Below are 23,886 nucleotides of genomic sequence, written 5' to 3' on the forward strand. Positions count from 1 at the left end.
ACACACCTCGGGTGTGAGCTCTCCCCAATTGTGGGTTTACAACCCCCCTCCTTCACATACAGATGCAGGAAAACAAGTGCAACAACGAGACCAATATTTATTCAGATCAATAAACTAGAGGGGATGCATGCACAACACAGACACATACACGTGCAGACATGTTACAACTCATAATTCGCATTAGTTAAGGGCGGTTTTCATACATACATCACTGAAACGAGCTTCGATTCGATTGCCATGGCAATTACATTTGCTGTGCCTGTGGCGGCCAGCCTACACCCAAAGGCAAGGGAAGGGAATGTTTGCAGGAAAAAGTACAAAAAAGTGATTAGAAGTGTGTTCTGGTTATGTCTGTGACAAGACATGTGTGGACGGACGTTAATGTTGTCACTGACGCTGACAATGACGCTGCAATCAATACAAGTTATGCTGTTGTCGCTGTGTTTTGATCGCCAAACCATTGATTTGGCATGTAGCACAACTAAAGAAGCAAATATTCTATTTCATTTTATCATGTCCGTTTTGTGACAATGGCACGCACACACACACATCCACACATTGCCATTGATTTCCATACATGTATGCATGTATGTATGTATGTTAATTCCTTTTCGTGGTGTATGCTTTTGTATTGCCTTTTCCTTATCCTTATTGCATCTGTTTGCCAGCGATAAAGGAAACCCGAAAATCGTATCGCTTGACTGATTCTGAAAGCAAAAACCCGAAATCAATGGCTCATGGGGAATCGTCGCAGATAATCGGATTTGATAAAATTAAATTGACTTACAAATGTTTAATTAAAAGGCACAACCGAATCCAGTGTCACTGCGGCTGCGATGACGTCTGCTGTTGTCCATTGTTTGCGACGCTTGAAAGGGGGTTGGTTTCGATGTTGGCCAGGAGCATCCCTTTGCGGAAAACTATTAACACAACATGTGCGAATTTTCTATTCATGGGATATTATGTTGCCACTGGCTTTGTCTCCATTCAAGAGGGGTTTGAGGTTTTGCGAATATTTTGTTACATAAATCAAGCTATTAAACGTAACAACATCGCGTCTGTCCCAATTGGGAGATGCAGTTAACACATTTGCAATGGACATAATTTGGGCACTAATTTTCTCTACTTAGGACATTTAGTAAATGTATTGGCCATAAATCAGTTTTATTTAGTGCAGGACAATGGTCGTTGGTTAGGGGAATAAATATTTGTTGGACACACTTGTCAGTGATTTAGTTATGATATACATGGGAAGTTTTAAATATGGATTTTTATCAGAATTTTACAATATTTGGTAGATTTTTAAGATTTTAACATGTGTAGGGTGTTATTGCGATTTATTTAAGTAGGGAGAAGCAAGGCTGATGCATGGATTTAGTAGTTTCTGACATTATAAACTACTTACAATGCAACCTACTTATTCCTTATTTTTTTGACATGAACAGGCTGTAGAAATTTTTTTGAAGCTGTCCATGAAGGTTAAATATATATTTAAATAATTCCGAGAATATGGAATTATACAATTGTATAACTTTTATATAAGGGCCGAAGATGGTACAAGGCAAAGTTTTTCGGAAATTTTTTCTATAAGAATTTGAAATGAGCGAAGATCGATTTTGTAGAACTGTAGCTTTGAAATTGATTACATAGGAAGAGATAGGAACGGTATACAATTACTAACATACCAATTATTTGATACCAAAAAAAGGTACAATTGTTACCAAAAGATATTGTCCAATTGTGCTGATATATTTAAAAATGAAAGACGTAGAAAGGTTTGTTGGGAAACTTGTACGAAATTTATTTATGCAAATAAATTTGTTACTATTGTTTTTGGATTTAGACTTCTGTTTTTACACCCTCAGGCATATGGTTTCAGTTTTTGGAACCTAGGTCCCCTTGGGCCATATCCGTTGCAAGACAAACCTAGAATATCGTAATATTATTTTTAACTTAGATCGAGTTCGGATATGGGCAATATCGGTCCACTTCTTCTGGAACCTCCCCCACAGTAGGTCAAAATTTTCACAGAAATTAAATTTCTGTTTAAAACAAGAAAGGATTATCAAATATAGTCCAAACTTTGCAAATCCCAATATTGATATCATTGCGAAAATGGACAATATCGGCTCACTCCAGCATTTGATGGAAATTTAAAAAAGTAGAATTTTTAAACAAAAAAAATCTTCAAAAAGCGACTGAATATTCCGAATTTTATTTATTTCATATTGGGTCCCAGATTTTTAGTAAATTCTCCGATAAATTTATTTTGTAATATAATGGTCATCAATAAAATACCAGATTAGAGATATAAAATTAAACTATCCAGAATGCGGGTATTCATTAGTTTCTCAATTAAACCCCCAATTCTTTTTGCCAAAAATTCAGATATTTTTTATCGATACGATTTTTCCAAATGCGCATTAAGATTGAAAAATTACCCTCTGCCAAAAAATAGAAATGTTTCCATTTTTGTCAAGCAATACAATCTAAACGAACATGCGAATGTTTAAATCGGAAATAAAAGAAACAAATCGATTCACTCAATAGGGGTGTTTTTTTTGCTAAGCAAACTAATTAAGACAATCTGCTGGATTTTTTTCTGCGTCCTAAGCAGATTGATTAAATTGACATGTTTATGGGATAATGAGAAAGATTTTTGTCAATTTTACTAAAAACAATAAACAATGGCAAAATCGATTTAATGAAGTTGGTTGAAAACATTTAGCACTTACCATTTTAGGGGAGATTAAGAGAGGGTGCGAGGTTTGTTGCCAATCTGAAAGTAACAAAAAAACAAATATTGAACACATGTTATGAAAAATGTTGTAGAGGTCTGAATGTAAATGCTATAATGGAAAAATGGTAGTTTGTCATGTAATTGAGCAATAAATATTTTCGAAATGCACTATTAGTCAACAATAAACTGATATTAAAAGCCAAGATATTAAATTTATTTTTCAGTATGTCATTTAAAATTCATTCATAAAATTGTTTGAAATCATAACGGTGCTGATGGTAGTTTTTTAAGCACCATTTGCCACTAATAGCTTTTATTTATTTATTTTTTATTTTCGCAGAAATTCAAATCGCAATTTTTAATATTTCAAAATTGCAATGGGAATGAAAAAGGGTTTGGCAAATATTTTTTGGCCGTTATTTTTGTAATTGAAATATAAACACGTTCTGCAGATATTTCCTTTTAAATTTCAACCATAAATTAAACGTCAATATTTATGGGCAGAGTCCTAAGATTGTAATAAGTTTTATTATCGCAAATATTTGCAGTACTAGAAATACAAGCACGTTCTGAAAGTATTTCATTATTTTATTTCAATATTCAATTAAATAAATTCGTACATGCATGCATCCACTTGTATCTCAACTCAACGACAAGTATTGTCGGGAAAACAATTTCCCTTCAAAGAGCAAAAGGATTCGCAGAGCATCAAATTTCGCAAAAGTGATTTCTTTATTCCACTTGGCATGGAATGGTTGGTTGGTGGAGCAGCCATGCCATCGGTGCCAACATACCCCCCATGTGTGAACACTGCTTGTTCCCGATATATGTATGTCATGCATAATGAGATGTTGATATGACTGCCAAAATCTTGTCTGGATGATATGAAATACTCTTGTATTCAAGTGCAGAAAGTTGATTGAACTCCATTCTCATTTTTTATTTTTTTGTTTTTGGGGGGAGCAAGAGCTTTTAAACAAAAACTCGTATAATATAAGTATTCATGAGAAAATTTTATATTGCGCAGAGGAGAATTTGTCAAATGGGGTACACCGTGATACCTAGTTTTTCCACAGGCCTCAATGTAATTCCGTAAAGACATTATAAACTATAACAATTAATATATATATATATATATATATATATATATATATATATATATATATATATATATATATATATATATATATATATATATATATATATATATATATATATATATATATATATATATATATATATATATACTACCTACCAGGTTACGCTTTATATGAGATAATTTTTAGAAAAAATTGGAAATGTGCTAGAGGTATCAGTTGCAGTTTTGACTATTGTATTCCATTTTCAACCCTCACAGATAAAAATATTAGTATGGGCAATATTACAAGAAAATCGAATATCCAATTTCGTTCGAAATCATAAATTCCATATTCATATCAGATTTCTGGTTGAGAGAAATATTTAGATATAGAAAGTTGTTAAGAATTGCTGATTTGTTTCGCAAGCTTTGACAGATAAAAGTATTTAAAATTGTGACCTTTTGTGGGCGAGGGGTTCGCAGATATATATGATCTTCACAACAGATCTTTTGTTCGGAAAAATGTTTGTATGTGTGAAATTTAAAGAGAGTTGTATGCTTATTTCGGTTTCTTTGAGCGTATTGTTTATCCAAATTTTGAACCCTTTTTGGGGGAGGTAACCGAAGGAGTGGTTCGATCTGCACCACCATCTTTATTACGGATGTTGTGTTGATAGAAATATTGAGATGTACCAAGTTTGAATGGAATCGGATGTTAATTTCGCGTTTTATGAGCCTCATGAATATTCAAAATTTTCAACCTTTGTGGGGGAGGTATCAGAATGAATTGTCCGATCTCTACCATGTTTATAACAGATCTTGTGTTGATTGAAATATTAAGATTTGCCAAGTCGGAATGGAGTCGGATGTTTATTTCGTGTTTTATGAACTTAATGAATATTCAAAATTTTGAGCCTTTGTGGGGGAGGTACCAGTTTGGATCAAATCGGATACTCCCTTCGAGAGTTATTGCGCACACCAGCCAGACAGACGGACGGACATCGCAGATCGACTCCAAATGTCTTGAAACAGGTTTTGTCCAAAGAGCCAAGAGAAAGATCTAAAACCATAATTTCAATGAGGCACGTTTTGACCGTATCAAATGTTATACCCTCTCTAGCCATATGGTTGAGGGTATTAAAAAAGGAAGAAGGAAGTATTTTTTACTAGTTTCGAATACTTAATTTCAAATTAAAGTAAATTGTGTTTGGTCGGTCTTGGATGAATTTAGTAGCACTCGGGGTCTTCAAAAGTTCCCCGAAACCTTATAGATGCATTACGTACATCACTTCCTATCGTATGGGTCTTGATTTGCACAATTGAGGTTTTGTTTGATATACGTAACAAAATTCTGAATAAAATTTGGAGGTCGAACATACGGACTCATATGAAATGGTTTCAAAATCCAATATCCCGAAGGAAATATTTGAAGTATTCAGAGCTCTATGTAAAATACTGTAGGTTGACTTTAAAAAACTGGTTAATAATTTCACTTCGACTAACTGGAGACTAAGGCTGCAAATACATAAAAAGCTTGAAGTCATGGCTAGGCATATTAATGCTAAATTATAATGAAAAACGACGGCAGGATTTTAGAGCGGCTCTGTAATTCCTTTGTGAAATGTCACAAAATAGGCCTGCCATGACTTCAAGCTTCTTATGTACTTAACCCTTAAGGCATTGATGCCAAAATGTTTGCAGAACTTAACCCAACGATCAAAATTTTCTCGCAAATCATTATAAGGACTACATTTTGATATTTCCAGTCTACAAGAACCGTATTTTATAAATTTCTGGAAACAAATTGATTATTTGAATTGTATGACTTTAAACATATCCAAATAATTTCCCTAAAATCCATTCCATCTTTCTTCCAATATTTAAAATTTGTACACCCTTTGAACCCCCCTAATATTCCTGCTCTCTTCCATTTTGTAGACAATTTCACTTGGCTGACAAAATTGTCGAACGCCATCAGATTGTAAATAGTGCAACAAAGTATTGTAAATAATCATAAAACTTTCTTTGTTTTCAAATTTGACAACATTGTTTAGCCAGAGTTGGATGTTGGAAGTGTAACAACCTTTTTTTTTTTTGTTAACTCTGCTAATTTTGGTGGTGGTATTGAAAACAGACAACAAAAACTTAACTTTATGGCCATTGAATGACTTTTGTTTAATAAAACTTTATCTCTTAATTCTCTTTCTCTCTCTGCCCTCTCTTTGCAGTTCTACAGTCTATTGGAACAGAATCAAATTGCCAATTCCACATTATCCTTGAGAGCCTGCACACTGTTTGTACCTACCAATGAGGCGTTCCAGCGTCACAAGAACAAGGCCACTTATGTCCTTTATCACATGGGTAAGTCGTCTAGCTGACTGCCTGGCTGTCGGACTAGCTGATGATTGTCTGGTTGCCTGGCATTTATCACTTAATTACATTGTTGTTTCCATTTATTATTGTTTGTGTTTTTGTTGTTGACTCATTTTAAATTAATTACAAATATGTTTTTACAAATTGAAATCTTAATTGAAATTGGATTTGTTTTTCTCTTCGATTCAGCCACCGTTGCCATGACTCAGGATCAATTAACAAAGACCATACCATCCGACATGGATGGTAATCCTCCATTGTATATAACGAAGAATCGCAATGGTGATATCTATGTGAATAATGCCCGCATCATACCGTCATTGTCGGTGGAAATGACCAATAATGAGGGAAAAAGACAGGTATGATTCCGTTGCAAAGACCAATCCCAAGTCGGAGAAATAATTCAATATTTTATTTTTCTTGTTTTTTTTTTTCTAATCTGACCAGGTGATGCATATTATCGATGAAGTTTTAGTGCCACTCACCCCGCTGCCCAATACAAAAACGGAAATCACCAATCCAGATGCATTTCAATTCTTGCAACAGTCTGATTTACTTGACATCGGAGAAGATCATCGTTTAAGGTATGTGAAGTGAAAATTTTTGTTGTTTTCTGGGTTTAAGGGTCGAAACAGAAGATTTGGGGTTTTGTATTTCATTTAAAAGGGGAAACAAAAATTAGAGCCAAACTAAAAATTGTTTAAATCTTATCTTTTTACGAGATGAGAGCTCTTCCAAAAAGTGGACCTATGCTCAAAATGTTTACCTACCCACAATATTAAATTGCTTTGATTTCAAATGCGAAATTAGACGAAAGCTTTAAGAACAGTTTACACATCTTGTTAAAATCATATGTAAATAGGATTTTTAACATTTTATATAAGAAAGATTTGTAGCATACTTTTAGGCGCGTCAATGAAGATTATATAAACTGCAAACCTTTTGATAGGCGAAGTTCCGAAAGAGTGGGCCAATATTTTCTATTTCGTATCTGATATAATTTTATGAAAGTTATATTTATTCAATATTTTCATCCAGATCTTGTTTAAGTAGAGGCATTGTGATGTGCGCAATTTGAAAAAAATCGGAAGCTCATTTCGTGTTTTACTTTTAATTCATGGTTATTTTAAATTTTGATCCGTTGTGGAGGAGGAACCATAAGTAGTGGACCGATATATCCCATCTTCACACCAGATTTTTTATTGACAAGCATATTGGGATGTGTGAAATTTGAAGAATATCGGAGTTATCATTACTCGAAATGTTTACCCTTTGTGGGGGAGGTACCAGAAGAAGTGGACCGATATTGTCCATCCCCGAACTCGATCTTAGTTTGATAATAATATAACGCTGTACCAAGTTTGATCAAATCGAAGTGAAGGGAATATTCCCTTCGAGAGTTTTCGTGCGCACCATCGCTAGATCGACTCCAAATGTCCTGAAACGGATTTGGTACAATGAGACCTAAGGTCTAAAACCGGCATAGAATAGAATGTATAATCTGATGCTAATATTGAATAATTTTGTAGTTTGTGATAAAATACCATAATATTTCGAGGTTCGTTTTTTTCTGGGAGATATGAAGGAATTCAAGAATTTTTATTTGATTGCGTATCACTTCTGCTTTTAGTCCCGTTTCAAGAATTTTTTTTTCGAGGAAACCTAAATGGCATTTTTAACATATCGTTAACGTTGTTGTCTTTTCATCTCTTTTTAGAGTCTATCGTTCGCAAGTAACTCTGAAAGGCAAGGAGAATTTATTCCAATCACCTGGTGGTCATACATTCCTCATACCAGTCGATGAAGGTTTCAAGGTAAGTAATTTCCCGGAATTCCGTTTCTTCTCGTCTCCATTTGCAAGGATAATTTATTAAAACAATTCCTTGATTAAACAATAGGCAACAGCCCGCAGCAGTTTGGTGGATAAAAAAGTTATCGACGGCCATGTCCTGTTGAACAATGTGATATTTACTGCGGCCGCACCCATTGAAGTGCCACAGACCACTGCCGCGTTCGAGGATAACATAAAGGTTACCGTGACTTTCTTTAAAGAGAAGAGTGGCATAAGTAAGTACAAGTGAATGTAACAAATGATATGTATATGTGTTTGTGTATCTGACAATACACACACATACACACACACAATGAATATAAAGACTGTCATAAAGACGGATTTTATGTTGAAAGAAATGAAAATTATCTCTTCTCTAATCTGATATTCTATTTCCTTTGCTTCTTCTGCCCCATTCTATTCTATTTTATATGATACTTTTGTAGTGTATGTGAAATCGAATACTTTGCTTGGCGATAACAAACACGCCACCGGAGTGGTGCTGTCGGAAATTGTGGCCGCCAATATACCCGTACGTAATGGCGTTGTCCATTTAATAAAGCGTCCTTTGATGATTGTCGATACGACGGTAACCGAATTCCTGCAGGTAAGTCCAAATGTATTCCAACCCAAAACGAACCAAAAGTAAACAACAGTAACAACATTTGCAAAAAATACCAATAACAACAGAAACAAAGGCAATAGTAAAACGCTACAACACATTAACATATTAGCCAAAAAGGGAAACTGAAAAGAAAAATCAAATATTTTGTAAAGAATGTAGTTACCCGCCTCCCCTGAAGCCAGAATGCAAATTAGATGTTCTAACATTAGCAATTCCTGGAATCCTGTAACAGGATTCAAAGCTCTTAAAACAAAGGCTTAACTAACCAAAAGCTGATTACTTAGCATTCCTCAAAAGCTGAAAAAGAAGCTAGCAATTATCATTACTTAGGCTAAGGTTACACTTTTGGATTAGGCAATCGTCTTCGAAAGGGCTTTGATTTTGGTTTGAGCCGTTGGTGGAAAGGATGACTTGTCGTGTCGTTCCGAAATTGTTGATGACAACTACATTTTTACGTTTTTAAACCCCGTGTTCTCACAAGAACAAAGCCTTAACATTCCCTCCAGGAAACATGAAACACATTCTTAACACTGCACCCCCACACACACACACCCACTCTCACACACGTACACAAATTAACTACAACATTTTGCCACGAATACCCAAAGACTGATTTTACCTTGAACTGAATTCAGTTATAATTTTTTCCCCAAATGAGCGAAAAAAAACCAACACCAAATTTCAAGTCTTGAGAGAAGAGAGAAAACAAACACAAAGATTCGGTTCTCAGTAAAATCAAAGCAAAATTTTATTTTAAAATAATTTTTAAAATATAAATTTTATTTTAAAAAAATTTTGGGTGTAATGTAAGTATACCAAGGACAACAACAAAATCTAACAAAAATATTTGTTTGTATAAATTCATCCAAATAAATCCAACAAAAAAATTGTTAATTAATTGACATTTTCCTTTTGTGTTTGAATTTTATTAATTTGTGTACAAAATTATAAAAAAAAAACATCTAAATCCAAATTTATTATATCCATGATTGAACATTCATTCCAAACAAAGAATTTTAACCTGCAAAGCAATTGGCTCAAAGCGTTTATATTTTGAAAATAAAGCTTAACAGAGGGCACCGTAGAAGAAAAACTCTTGAAATTTAATTCGTAAAATTTAATAGATTTATAACTATTTTTGTTTGGGTCTGAATCAGCGGAGACCAAAAAGAGAGTGGGTCAAAATGTAAATACAATTCCAAAATAGTTTGGATGATTCAGATTAAAACCATGGCAGAACTATAGAGGTGGTGTCATTTACTACATGGAATTTAACAAACCTTTTTCAACGAGCTCGACTTTGTCATGTCGGAGGTTGGCAACATTGATCGGTTAGATCACTTGTAAATTTTTGGCAGTTTGTGTCTTCGCTTACCCCATAGCGACATCTAAATCTGAATGTGTAAATCACCCTGTCAATGTTCATCACTGTATGTTTGAATCTCTGCTTAAACCCAACTGTAAGATGGCAACACTGAACTACAAGAATATCAAAATGGTATGTGTCTGGAATACGATGACAGTAACGGTCAAAGAGGCAATCTCTGTGATTATGTCTGAACCCCCATAAAGTACCTACTACAATGCGTTTGGATATTGATACTGAATAAAGGACATAGAGACCTCGTTTTTAAGTTGTTTGAAGGTTCAGCCGCGGGTAAATTATACACATACCCTCTTTTGTATTTTAATTGCGGTTTCACACATTAAGTGACCACAATTTTCTATTGGAAGATATTAATTGTTTTATTATTCGATATTAAAAAAAATTAATTAAAAAGAAAAATGCTATCGATTTTTCTGCAATTAGTCTTCCAAAATTAACGAAAAAAACACAAACTTCTACGGTGCTTTCCGACAAACATTTTAAAATTCCTCATAATGCAATGCTCTTTATAATTTCTTACTGTGAAGGTTAAAAATTCTAATCAATCGAATCTGGTTCATATATTCTCTGTGCATATACTTCCCTTACACTTGAAAATTTTTATATCAAAATTGTACATTTGGTTCAGGGTTGAAATTAAGTTCACCAGCAAATTGGCAGATCTTTAACATTAACATTTTCTTTATCTATCCTTTGTTTAGATATTCGTTCAAAACAATTGGCTTTTAGGGAACTATTTTTTTTAGTTAAAAGGAGAAATTGGGGAATGATTTTTCGACTGTGATGGAATAAATTATAATTTTATACCATTTTTCGAAATCAATCCCCCATTTGAAGTTGTGTTTAGCTTCATTGCTTGACATTTGAAGAATTTCATTGAACATAAACCAATACTGTCTGCACTGTGCCTTAGAACAACATTATATTGGATTTTAATTTTAAATTAAAAAAAAGGACAACCAAATTTTCTAAGGCGCGGTGTAAACATGATATCAAGAAAATTTCCAAGCGCCCTCCCTGAAAATATCAGTTCATTGTAATCACAAACATCATCTCGTGCGTTTACATTTCTGCCGCTCTCTAACCTCATCATTACTCTCTTAAATGTTGTGATATTTTTTAGTTTAGTTCTATTTTTTTTAATATTTTGATGTGATTTTTTTAATGTGTGTTCTCTTTATCTTTGTAAAACTTTCCATTCTTTTCTTATCAAATGTATTTTCTTTAAACTTAAAAAAAAATACTGTGCCTCCCTGTGGATTTTATTGCAAATCCCCCGCAAAAAAAAATCAAACATCCTGAAAACAACAAAACTTAATGTTAAAAAAAATAATTTTAGTCGTTTAAGGTAATTACCCGTTTTTTATATTAAAAAAAATATATTTAATATTTATTAAATAATGTAGAATTTTATTATTTGAAATGTTAGCTGCAAGTTATCATGGTGATCGAATTATTTTAGAGTTGCATGAAGTTTTATGTTCCGTCCAAAATTTCAGTTTTTTTGTTTGCATTTGACTCGAAATGTAAATGGAATGCCAAAAAGTCATTTTTACTTATATATTTAAATCGTCTCATAATTTATGATTTCCAAAAAGAATGCTATCACAAAAATATTTGAATTTAAATCAATCTCAGCATGTCAAATAATTGGTTTTTGTTCGACACGCTTTAAAACGAAAACAAAATATTATTTATAAAAAATGTCCAGTGAATTCTTGGTGAATAGAAATCATGAATCCGATGTTGTAGATTGCCAAATTCGGATATTTTTTCACATGGCCGTGATTTTAGAAGCAAGTACTTCCAATTTGGGGAAAATCCGATCAGATAGAACTATAGCTGTTGATGCTTAAGTCCTACACATGCGTAATATGCACTCCACAACAAAGATCTTTGATACCGGGCAGCAGATACAGCTCAGAAAAAGGTGCTTCAAATTTTGTCAAAATCGGTTCAGATTTGGATATAGCTCCCATGTAAATCTTTATCTGATTTGAGATTTATTGTGCACCAAATGGCTAATATCAGCCCAAATGGACATCCGACCGAATTCAGTCTAGAAGCAAATAAATCAAACTTGGTGAAAATCGATCGGATTTAGTTTGAGTTCCTCAGATTCATAACATGCACTTTACCAAAATGATATTTTGTACCAGATATCAGATGCAGCTCAGAAACACCTCTGCCAAATTATAGCGAGATCAGTTCAGAATCGGATATAGCTCCCAAAAATATATTTATCCGATTTCATGGTTATTGTGCACCGAAAATGTAATATCAGCTCGAGTTGGATGGATTTTTGCACATTCAACAGAATTGTTACATTAGATGAAAAACGGTTTCCATACATATATTACTCGGAGATATAATAGTCATACATTCTCGAAGTCATGTCAGCAATGTTATTTGCTGAAATACGAGCCTCTGTCAAATTTGTTGATATTCGATTCAGAGTTGGGCTGAATGGCAGATTTCCGATGGAAACCCATATGTGTCTGGAATACGATGACCGTAACGCTTAAAGAGGCAATCTCTGTGATATGTCTAAACCCCCATAATCTACCTACTACAATGCGTTTGGATATTGATACTGGATAAAGGTCATAAAGGCCGTGAATGGCAAATTTCCGATGGAAACCCCCATTCAGTCGGGTCGAATGGCAGATTTCCTATGGAAGTCTGGGCTGAATAGAAGTTTTCCTATGGGTAAAACCTCTATTCTGCCTGGGCTAAAGCTCTACTAAATATGCATTGTGGTGTAGGGCATCATTTAGTCGGCCCAGTCCAACTTTTGACCTTTCGGTACTGGTTTTTACTTCATTAATAGGAATTAAAAATCGGACATTTTTAATCTAAAAATAATATCGTATGCATGATTCACATAAATACATATACTAGACATTTTTTCCAAAGTTGCCAGCTTATGGAGTTAAGAGAAATGCATTTTCGGAAGTTGAGATTTTTTCAAATCAACCATATGCCATCAAACAGTAGAGTTCGTCTATAACGACAAGTGACAATATCTCTCCCACTTTTCGAGAGTTTAGTATTTTCCAGCAAAAATGTAAATGCCCTGGAAGTAATTGATTTATTTTAAGGGGTTTAAAGACTTCTTTATACTATTTGTTTCGCACGAAGCAGCAGTCCAACTTCATTCCGAACTGGTACCATTTAATTTTGCTGGGATTTTGTTTATCAAAAATACAAAATTGTCGACGTCGTTATAAACGAATGAAATAATTACATGCCTATTTACATGTGTCTTGTATAAATATCCCAAAAATATATATTTCGCCATCCATCCACCACATTCATTTGGAATTCGAAAGCTATTTTGAAATAAATATTGAAAAAAGTAAAACATACTCATGTTTGTATCATGCAAAATCGATCACCCGACGAATGATTCGCATTGTTCTTTGCACGAAGTATAAGTTTTGAAAAAAAAATAAACATTTTATTTGCCAAATTAAAAAAAAAAAAAAACAAACAAAAACGCTAAACTTAAAGTAAAGAAAAAACATTAAAAAAACACAAAATAGATTTATTAATAATCGATTATTTTTGTTATGGCAAAATTACGAACGAAATGATAACCACCAACCACCACAACAACTACAACAAACCAACAACATTAATGGAAATTCACAATTTCAAAATTGCGTAAATTTTCCAATGCACGATATTCAATCAAACGTCAATTCATTCATTCAATCAACCAAACGATAACACGAAATGAAAATTCGAAAATGGTACTGCTCCATAAATTCAAACGAACCCCAAAACGAATGGTGCGATGTGATGAACGCAATTGCCATGAATCCTACCTCTGTCTTCGTCTCTGTTTGCCATGACTCCTCCGACTATCCTCATATGCATCAAAACAAACAAACCAAAAACGATAACGGTAGATTGTAAGTATGAATTAATTCCCTGAAATCCGCAGCCCCTCATAGGGGGCTGCCCTCCCCCCTACAAAAAACAATACATGTATCTGCAAGCCAGCTTGTTATTTTCACGTTACCAACACATTGAGAGCATTTTTGATCATCGTCACTTGCAAACTCCCAAATCATCACCAAAACCAACCAAAATTGGCAACAAAAGACACACAAATTTAAAACTCTCTTCCAAAAAAATTAAAATGAAAAAAAAATGTATGTTCTTTTTTAATTTTTCTTTGCTAAAATTATGTGTATTTTTTTTTTCGATACTTCTTTTGAGTGTTTATCATTTTTCCCTTTCCTTGATACTACTGCTGAAAGTTTTACTTGTCAAGCCACTTTGTGTAACCTCAGCTAAAGCTGCCGTAGGAAATGTATCCCTAATCTAAGTATTCTAATACCAACCCCCCACACCAAATCCATTTAATCATACCTAACAACACCCCCACAACAACACCTTACATTTACACACAAACACACACACACACATACCATATACATGTGTATGTATATCTTTGTGTATTTTTAAGTTGCATTTTATTATTTCTTTGACGAATTCATAGCCGTTAAAGCCAATTACAATGTTAAGTGAAAGGAACTAAAGAGAAATAAAGAATTTTATTTCCAAATCATGGCCAAATGCCTTTGGAGAGTAAACTTTGTAACTGGTTCACATCATTTTGTGCATAAAGTTTTATATTGTGGTTAAATGATATAGCAGTTGAATTTTAAAATAGCGGAATGAATATTTTGATTCTCTTATTATATAACCCTGATTCAAAGATTAAAGAATAATTCTAGAAATATAAACAAAAAACAATAATTTCAATTCATTTTTTACAAAGGAGGAAAAACGGACATTGGTTAGAAACCTATATTCCTGTAAAGTAATGTCCTCTGCTATAAAATAAAGGGTGCATCACACTTCGTTTGAAGCACCTAAAAATAGTCATGATCAGCATGAAATTCGATGTCGATTTCGTCATGCCAGTCTTTTAAAGCCACGATTGAAATTGTCCTATTAAAATAGTGCTTTCGCTCCAAAATTAGGTATAGACCCCCTGGCAACGCTACCTCTTAATTTTTTTGTTATTTTAATTGTTTAGGTCCCAGATTCCAATGAAATCAGTTATAAATACACATGACGAGTTCTCAGCGATTTAGTTTTACTCTTTGCAAAAAATATTCAATGCGGATAACATTTTTAGGTGTATACGCGACCTCTTGATTTTCGGATTTTTAAAGGTTTCTGTCGTAATTCCCAAACACATCAGCTGTGATGTGAAATTTCGGATTCTTTGTGGAAAAATGAACACCCATCGTGAACTATTTTTTAACTTTTTCATAACCAGACTTCGAAAAACTCGCTCAAAGTCTGCGGGAGCACTTTTGGGAGTAGAAAAAACGAGTATAACTATATTATTCGGTTTCGCTCAAAAAAGGGCGAGCACGCTTTGCTCGTTTTAGAGTGCGATCAGCAGATTCTATTTTTTGGCCCGTACTCTACTAGTTTTTCAGACGCTGTTGTTGTAGTTCCATGTATGAGTATTGTTTGCTTTTGTACACAAATTTCACCGGTCCATTGCTTCAACTGACACAAATTTTCTGTCATAGGCTGTAGTATTCATTACGCACTTCAAATACGAAATTCCGCTAAAAAGTGTCTCTAAAATCATCAAAAAACAGAATATCGGGAGGTATCGTTATATGGGAGCTATATGAAACGATGACCGACATGGCTCATTCACGAACTAAACCTGTCTTCTGGCAAAATACACATTTGTGCAAAATTTTAATCTTCTATCTCAATTGGTTTGAAAGATAGCGTGATTGCAACAGAGAGACACATAGACAGATGTATATCACTAAATCGACTTAGAATTTTACGCTGATCAAAAATATATATACTTTGTTGGGTCTGACATAAGTATTTCGGGCAATTACAAAAGGAATAACAAAGATAATATACCCTCCATAGAATGCTGGAGAGCATAAAAAAGAGTGAAGAGTTAACTCCGTATAGAAGTGAACTAATTTAGCAAATATGTTAAAAAATTTTCTGAAAATCTAATGCAATTTTTTTTTGTGGTGCAGGGCCCCGATAGAATGACTCATTTCTGCCATGCTTGTATATTTCACATAGAAAAGTTACATTTTTCTAGTTGCCCCCAGCCCAATTGTATCCGGAATTCAATAATGCGAACTTCCCTGGTCTGAGGGTATAGATATTGTAATGTTCGCTTAGATGGACGGCATCTATATAGTTTCCTCTCAAGTTAACTGTGACTAGAATATTACGATGTGCGATTTTCGAACAATTAATAGACCTCCCTCGACATATGCGAAATTCAAACTTGATACGTAATATTTTTATCAAGCTTGAATTTCTGAGCTGAAAACGTCAAATTTCGAGCTGGTCTAAAAATGATTGGAATATGCACATAGCATAATCGACCCAATATGATATATTTTATTGAGAGGGCATATTTTTACCATATCATATATATACTTTGCGTCCTTGACCCTACTACGAAGGAGGTAAATAACAACAGCGATAAATCTAAAGATTGCCAAATATATTTATATTTTGAAATTTTCTGCTTTATCTTTCTATCATCTACGGACATAAAATATTCTTAAAAAAAGAAGTTGGCTATAGATAATTTTTCTTATATGATTGCACCGACTTCCTCAAGATTTGAAGAAGTATATTTTTTGTGTGATTTTTTTGTCTATCAAATATATAATATTAAATATAAAATATTTCCCATTCTTTAAAAAGTAAAATATAAAAATGAAAATGTTGTGCCTCCTGTATATAAGGAACTCCTAAGAAAGGCTTTTTGTTCAGATCAGTACCATAAAATAAATATATGTGGTATTTCAGACTTTTAAATACAGTTTTTTTTTTAAATTATGACCACAATCAATAAAAACTCGTCCCTATGAAATTCATACAGTTATATTAATATGTAACCACAATTTAAAACCCACTTCAAGTTATTATTTTTGTCATAATTTCCATCATTTGAATGTAAACTGCTTGAGCAATAACACTACAAAAAACCTTATTTTTTATTTATGAAAAGAAAAAAAAAACTAAAAAATATTCCTTTCCCCATTCTTTTCAACAGGAGCACGGAGCTTTGAAGGCATTCTTCGATACAATTATGGCCAATGGCGGTTATGTTCTGAATGACATTAAAAACTACAGCAAAGTTACAATTTTGGCACCCAGCAATGAGGCTTGGGAAAATCCTGCCATTGAACATATTAGAAAGTATGTCAGCGACTGGTGATTATTCATTTTCTTTTGTTGTTGTTTTTACGTTTGTATTATGATTTTGTTACTATCCGACCCCCTCCTCTCCCACCCACCACACACAAAAGGAGAGCAATATTGAATAACAAACGTATTTTATTTTTTTAGCAACACCGAGAGAATGCGTGAAATTCTGAATATGCACATCATCCGGGATCCCTTGAATATTGAAAACATTAAAGAGAAGAACCAGAACATGGTGAGATTTAATGATGAGATACCCTTGTGCAATGCATTACATCACAATAACATTTCCTTTATTTTCATCCTTTTTGGGGGGGACAGATTGCCCAAGTACCCACTCTGAGCAACCATACCTTCCTGTACTTCAACATCAATGGCGAGGGCGAAGATGAAGTCATCACAGTGGAGGGTGGCGGTGTCAATGCCACAATTGTCCAGGCGGATGTTGCCAACACAAACGGCTTCGTACACATTATTGACAAAGTTTTGGGTATCCCCTCCACAACGGTGCTGGGCAAAATGGAAAGTGACCCCATGTTAAGGTAATTGGATAAAACACGCAATTGCTTTCACATGCCAATGTCAACTGAGCCTCCTCTCTTTTATTTTTCTTTTCTATAGCGACACCTACAAAATGGGACAATTCTCTTCCTTCAACGAACAGCTGAACAACACAAATAGGCATTTTACTTATTTCGTACCACGCGACAAGGGTTGGCAAAAAATTGAATTGGACCATCCCTCGGTGCACAAGAAATTGTTCATGAGAGATTTTGCCTATCATGTAAGAAGATGACAGAATTGCTGCTTTGATGGAGTAATGTTAACTGATTATAATTTTTTTAGTCCCGTGCTGTTTTGGAACGTCATTTGGTCATTGCAGATCAAGTTTATACCATGAAGGACCTGGTTACCATGTCAAAACAAAACGACTCGATTCGCCTGCCCACATTTAGAGATTCACTCAAAATCCGAGTTGAAGAGGAGGCTGGACGTAAGTATTCTTTACAAATTATATTTAAAAGCTTGGTATTTGGGTAAATATTTTTTCGAACGTTGGTTGAGATTTGTGTTTATGAAAAATCAAGAAATTAGAAATTATACTAACATTCTCTAAACTTTTATTTGGATTTATTTTTCAAAAAAACTCCAAGATCTTCATGATGAGTTTGCTTCTCATGAATGGAACGGTGAGTTTTAATATGAGAACGAAACCACACACATACACACAAACAATCATGGAATCATAACCTGCAAATACATATATCGAGCTTCAATATCCATTCATTTAATCATCAAACGCATGACGCGAAAAGGAAAACAATTTGAGCGACTACAAATTTTCTCAGTTCATGTCTCAATACTTGAAATTTTCTTAGTAGGAACGGGAGAATTCATGTTTTGAAATAAAAATTAGGAATAGTTAGAAAAAATGTAGTCACAGGTATTTTTGAGAGAAAACGGGTCTACTCAACTACTCCTCGATACGAACTCGGACAGTTTGGTTTGTTGGGTACAAATGTAGTCCCAACACGCATACATACATGCAATTTTTTATTTATGCCATATTATAAATATATTTTCGAGGTTTCTTCCTACATTTGCAACCAAATGAACGGCAATTTGAAATTTCGGGCTCTCAAACTTTTCAAATTCTCAATTTTATTTCATGTGGCCAATTTTTCATAGATGGTTCTCTACCGCCAAATTGTATACCAATCGATTGGGAAAAACATGGTCAAGACCTTCGAGATGGATTAAATCAGGAGGTATTTTTATATGGTATAAGTTGACAATTTTCTGCGAAGAGGCCAAATAATTTGAAAAATATGGTCAAGACCCCTGTAATAGGTGAAATCAGGATATTTATTTATATATTCATATGAGGGTTATACCAAAACGTGGGCCTATATTGATAATTCGCATGGTTTCTTCATGACATGCCACATATTTTGTACAAATGATTCCACATGTTACTCGTTAGCGTATATCAAATCTAAAATCTCTATCTTAAATTTTGGAAATACAGGGTGAGATAAAAAACTGCAACAAAGCCATAATTTTGCCATAATTTTTACATTTTTTTTTTTTAATTTTATTGAAAAAAAGTCGGAAATAGCATAAAATTTTAGATTAAGTTTAGATTTGTCCGAATTGGTCACTTTTGGCACGAATTATGGCCTTCAAACGGCCAATGAAACCGTTACACGCTGCCCTAATGTTGCTCTGCGGTATTTTGGTCCATTCCCGGCGAAGCGCTTGCTTGAGGTGATCGAAACTTTGGTATTTTTTAGTGCCAACCCTGATACCTAAAATACTTCAGACACAATAGTCCAACGGTTGGTATCCGGAGATTTTGGTGGCCATTGTGCGCTGAAAATGAAGCGAGGAACCTCATTTTGTAACCATTCTTGGATGGCGCGTGCTGAGTGCGATGGTGCTGAGTCCTGTTGGAATGTCCAAGATCTGCGGCCAAAATTTTTGCTTGCCTTGCATATTTTCAGCAGACCTCTTTGGCAAGTAAACACGATCATTTTGTTTGTTTACAAACTTCTGGACAACGAATGTTTTCTTATCGGAGAAAACTAAATTCGGCAGTTCACCACTCTCGGCCAAGCGAAGCAACTCTTTAGCTCTTTTGAATTTATTTTCTTTCTGTTGCGGTGTCAGTTCTTGCACTTTTGGAATTTCAATGGCTTAACCCCGAGCTCATTTTTCAATATTAGCCGAATGGAATATTGCGATATGTTGAGGTCACAAGCCATTTTTTGGCAACTGCGACGCGGGTTTCGAACAAGTAGCTTCGTTTCTTTTCGAACCATTTCTGCTGATGTTGCTGTTTTCTTCCGTCCACTTCCTTGACATCGGGCTACGCTACCAGTATCACGATAACGAGCGATGGCACGAGATACAAAATATTTATTCACGTTTAAATGCTGGAGTGCTCCCACGATAGCCACTTGTGGGTTTCCAGGAAAATATAAAGAAATCACACTATCACGCTTGAATTACACGAATAAATTTTTTTCTGAAAACTTCTCACCAAAAGCTTTTGTACGCTTGTAAAAAATATAATGAGCTGTCAATGGAATAATTTCAACAGCTATCGGACGAGTTGCTTAGAAATGGCAGCACTCTTAAAGGAACATAGAGCTGTTCCTTTAAATTTTGCACAAACCAATATTTTTATGTGTATTAAATGATGTGGAATATTTCGGTCCTCCATATCTGGTACCTCACGCATTTTTTCAAATTTTCCAAAAACTTGCACATATATCATATAAAGTATAGGAAGTAGACGATATAGTCCAAATATGGCACGTTTTAATATTTATATCAGTCTTATACCAGATACGAATTGATAAATATTGGCCAACTGCTTCGGAACCACCCCCATAATGGGTCAATAGTTTGGATAATTATAGCTCAAGACTGGGGGTATAAATCTGTCGGCAATACCGACTGATACTATTCATCTTGTTTTTTTTTTTTTTTTTAATTTTTCCATTTATTTTTTGAATTGGAAAAATATATAAAAATATAGCATGCATATCATACATATTAACCCCCCCTCATATTATCCTATGATATTTACTTCACTATTGTTCTCTAACAAAATGATTTTCTCTTTTTCTAGGCTATGTCATCATTTGGAACCACAAGAAAATCAATGTCTATCGTCCCGATGTGGAGTGCATCAATGGCGTCATACATGTAATCGACTATCCCATGTTGGAGGAGAAGGATGTTGTCGCGAGCGGAGGTAGTTATCAGATCACGACTAACTTCTGCATATTGTTTGCAAATCTCTTCATCATAGCAATAGCAAAAATTCTTTTCTAAACCAACCAACCAAACAACAAAACCAAAATCTTTCTAAAAAAAATAACAACAAACTCCTAAAAATATAAATATTTAAAAATCATGAAAATCCATTAAACAACACATTAAAATAATAACGAACCAATTGTGTATAAAGTAAAAAAACAGAAAAATTAAAAAAAATAATTTCATTTTCTAAATAAAAAAACGCATTTGAAAAAATACATGCATCTACACCTAAAACATTAAATGTCATTAATGCTCTCAAACACACACACACACAAACACATGTATCATTTTTATAAATTATGCATTTCGTTTTGAATTTGAGAAAAAAAACAACAAAAACAAAATTAAGCCACTTTAGCCTTAAAACACGCATTAAAGTTTTCAAAAATTAAATCTAAAACAAAAAATTGAAAAATAAAATTTGTAACTTTAAATTGAGAAAAAAAAATTAAAAAAAAAAAACAAGAAAATCTATAAGAAATTTGTAGTTAATATATATAAATGTTTAATTGACAACAAAATTGACTCATTGAATTTTTTGTTTGAAATTTAATAAGAACATACACACATACATTTGTAAAATTCAAGCCTTATTGTCTGCCACCTTAGACGTTTGGTTTTTTAGGTATTTTAGAATTTTGAATTGAATACTCCTCCCGCTCCCTCCAAGAATGTAATGTTAATATGTATTAAAAATATTTGCCCAATTTTGCCGCCCTTTTTCATTTAAGCTATACATGATACATAACATACAAACAAACATAAGCATAAGTCACATAACTAGTTTGCCTTTCATTTTGTTCGCATTCGAAGCATTCGAAACAGAAGGAAACCAAAAACCTCATATTTTATGCCTCCTAGTTTTCTTTTTCCATAGCATTTAGTTCTTTTGTATATTATTATTCACATAACTACATTTACATACATCGTATTATATATTTTCTATTTTTATTTTTAGTTCTAAGTTGTGATTTATTTTTTATTTTATTTCTTTTTAAAGGCATATTTAGAAAATAAAAATGAAAGACCTTTTTTTGTTTAGTAAACACCGACTGCCAACACAGTAGGACAAATGAAAATATGTGAAATGATAAAAAAAGACTAATAAAAAGTATTAATAAAATATCAATAATTGGAAATTGGTTTTTAATTCGAAATTTAAAAAAATATTGAATGATTAAAATTCAAAATCCATATACATCCTATATTCTCCGGATAAATCGAAATGTCATTTCAAAAAAAAAAAAAAAAAAAAAAAAAAAAAAAAACTTAGAGATTGTCGCGTATTCTCTGGTATTTAACTTTCGAAATAACTGTAGCTCTGAAAATTCCTGTAACTGCGTTGTGCAATTAACAATGGATAATGGATTTAAAATTATGTGTGACTATTTAAAAAATATGCCTAACGAATTTCTAATAAAATCAGCGTCATACAAACCCGATGTATTTCATGCAGTGTTTTGTGTTCAGTTTTAACAAATACGTGACACAGTGCATTTTGTTCATTTATTTACAAGAAATGTAGAGAATTACAAGCATATTGGTGATTCATTAAAAATCGGATTCCAAAATTTAGATAATCATATGTGACCCAGATACAACGAACTAAGTTCAATTTGGTCCATATGTCGAAGCTAAACTTTTACTGAGAACGTTAAATATTGTATCCAATTTCGCTTCGAGTTATGAGGGTGTTATTCAAGAAACATCTTCCTAATGTCTATAGTGGACGATTTCTATTGCCATTGATTTTCCCAATTAAGTCCTGTGTCTACAGAGAGAATATACATATCAATGTATAGGGACAAACACACATACTAATATAAACCCCATTTTGTACTCATGTCTATTTGGGCGCCATTTGTTTTAGAACAAACTTTGGACGTCTTAATATTTCTAACTATCTTAGATCGGTTCGAAGATGGGCAACATCAGTAAACTTGCCCCAAAACATGTATTATAAATCGAAGTAACATATTGAGCCACCCTCTTTGTGATATTACGTTGAACAGCTACCTTCGAAAATGGAAATATCAGTCCACTCTGCTTGGTAACTTTCCAAAGTTAGACTAAGTGAAAAGATTGAATACTTAGCCCTTTTTTCTTGTCAGTCAATATTTTGAAATAAAAAATCAATAAATTTGGAACATGTACCTTCTGTTAATGCTTGGTACAATAACAATTCTTATAAAAAATGAGTGCCCGCCTATTTGTCTTGAAACCGGATTTCTGAAAAAAAAACTCTCTTAAATTCGAGTAACGATTTAAAATCGCTCGAAGTCATGCGGAAGCACTCCTGAGAGTAGAAAATACAAAACAAGAAATCTCCATTTTTCGTTTGCGAATATTTTTCGATGGAGCAGCAATATCAAAACCAGGGCTCAGATGTGCTCATTTTCACTCGGGAGCGAATCTTGCTCGCGAGTAGGATTGCTCAAAGAGTGGAAGTTTTTTTACGGAGTCTAATCTTCATTTTTTGTTTTGTGTGGGAGCTCTCCTGAGTCACTTCTGTCTGAACAATTAGAGTGGGATCAGGATCACTCAAAATTTATCAAGAGTTTGCTCTAAGAGTGAAAATGAGTAGAACATTTTTTTGTTTGGTGATTTGTGTGTGCGTGTGTGTTGCTGTGAACTTTAAAGGGAGGGAGGCAGGGGGCTCAGGTTAATAGTGTACAAAATCAAAGAAAAAATCAGCAGAATGTAATTGCGATGCTTCTGTTTGATCTCATTGTTTTTGTTACGTTTGCAACTGGTGGTTGCAAAAATACACACACACATCGATTTTGAA

General features: G+C 33.6%; 1 protein-coding gene and 1 long non-coding RNA gene across 13 annotated transcripts in view; one reads left to right on the plus strand and one right to left on the minus strand.

Annotated features, from left to right (window-relative positions):
* LOC101890787 (fasciclin-1) overlaps window positions 1-23,886 on the plus strand; it is a 60,800-nt gene that overhangs the window by 29,814 nt on the left and 7,100 nt on the right. For 7 of the 12 annotated variants that reach the window (XM_059125333.1, XM_059125340.1, XM_059125338.1 and 4 more), the window contains 13 exons: window positions 6,047-6,179; window positions 6,381-6,550; window positions 6,639-6,775; window positions 7,909-8,005; window positions 8,090-8,258; window positions 8,469-8,629; window positions 17,116-17,261; window positions 17,412-17,502; window positions 17,589-17,809; window positions 17,889-18,051; window positions 18,114-18,261; window positions 18,422-18,457; window positions 20,905-22,230. In XM_059125333.1, coding sequence (XP_058981316.1) covers window positions 6,047-6,179; window positions 6,381-6,550; window positions 6,639-6,775; window positions 7,909-8,005; window positions 8,090-8,258; window positions 8,469-8,629; window positions 17,116-17,261; window positions 17,412-17,502; window positions 17,589-17,809; window positions 17,889-18,051; window positions 18,114-18,261; window positions 18,422-18,457; window positions 20,905-21,110 — 1,878 coding nt within the window. In that variant the 3' untranslated portion in view covers window positions 21,111-22,230. Of the gene's footprint in view, window positions 1-6,046; window positions 6,180-6,380; window positions 6,551-6,638; window positions 6,776-7,908; window positions 8,006-8,089; window positions 8,259-8,468; window positions 8,630-17,115; window positions 17,262-17,411; window positions 17,503-17,588; window positions 17,810-17,888; window positions 18,052-18,113; window positions 18,262-18,421; window positions 18,458-20,904; window positions 22,231-23,886 lie in introns of those variants that run through there. The other 5 variants (XM_059125342.1, XM_059125343.1, XM_059125344.1 and 2 more) reach the window with 3 other exon arrangements.
* Window positions 2,736-23,886, minus strand: part of LOC131803726 (uncharacterized) — a 117,645-nt gene continuing 96,494 nt past the window's right edge. Inside the window, exon 3 of the long non-coding RNA XR_009342755.1 lies at window positions 2,736-2,779. This is a non-coding gene — a long non-coding RNA (uncharacterized LOC131803726). The remainder of the gene's footprint in view (window positions 2,780-23,886) is intronic.

This window comes from Musca domestica, unplaced genomic scaffold, assembly GCF_030504385.1.
Source record: "Musca domestica strain aabys unplaced genomic scaffold, Musca_domestica.polishedcontigs.V.1.1 33, whole genome shotgun sequence".
Lineage (NCBI taxonomy): Eukaryota > Metazoa > Arthropoda > Insecta > Diptera > Muscidae > Musca > Musca domestica.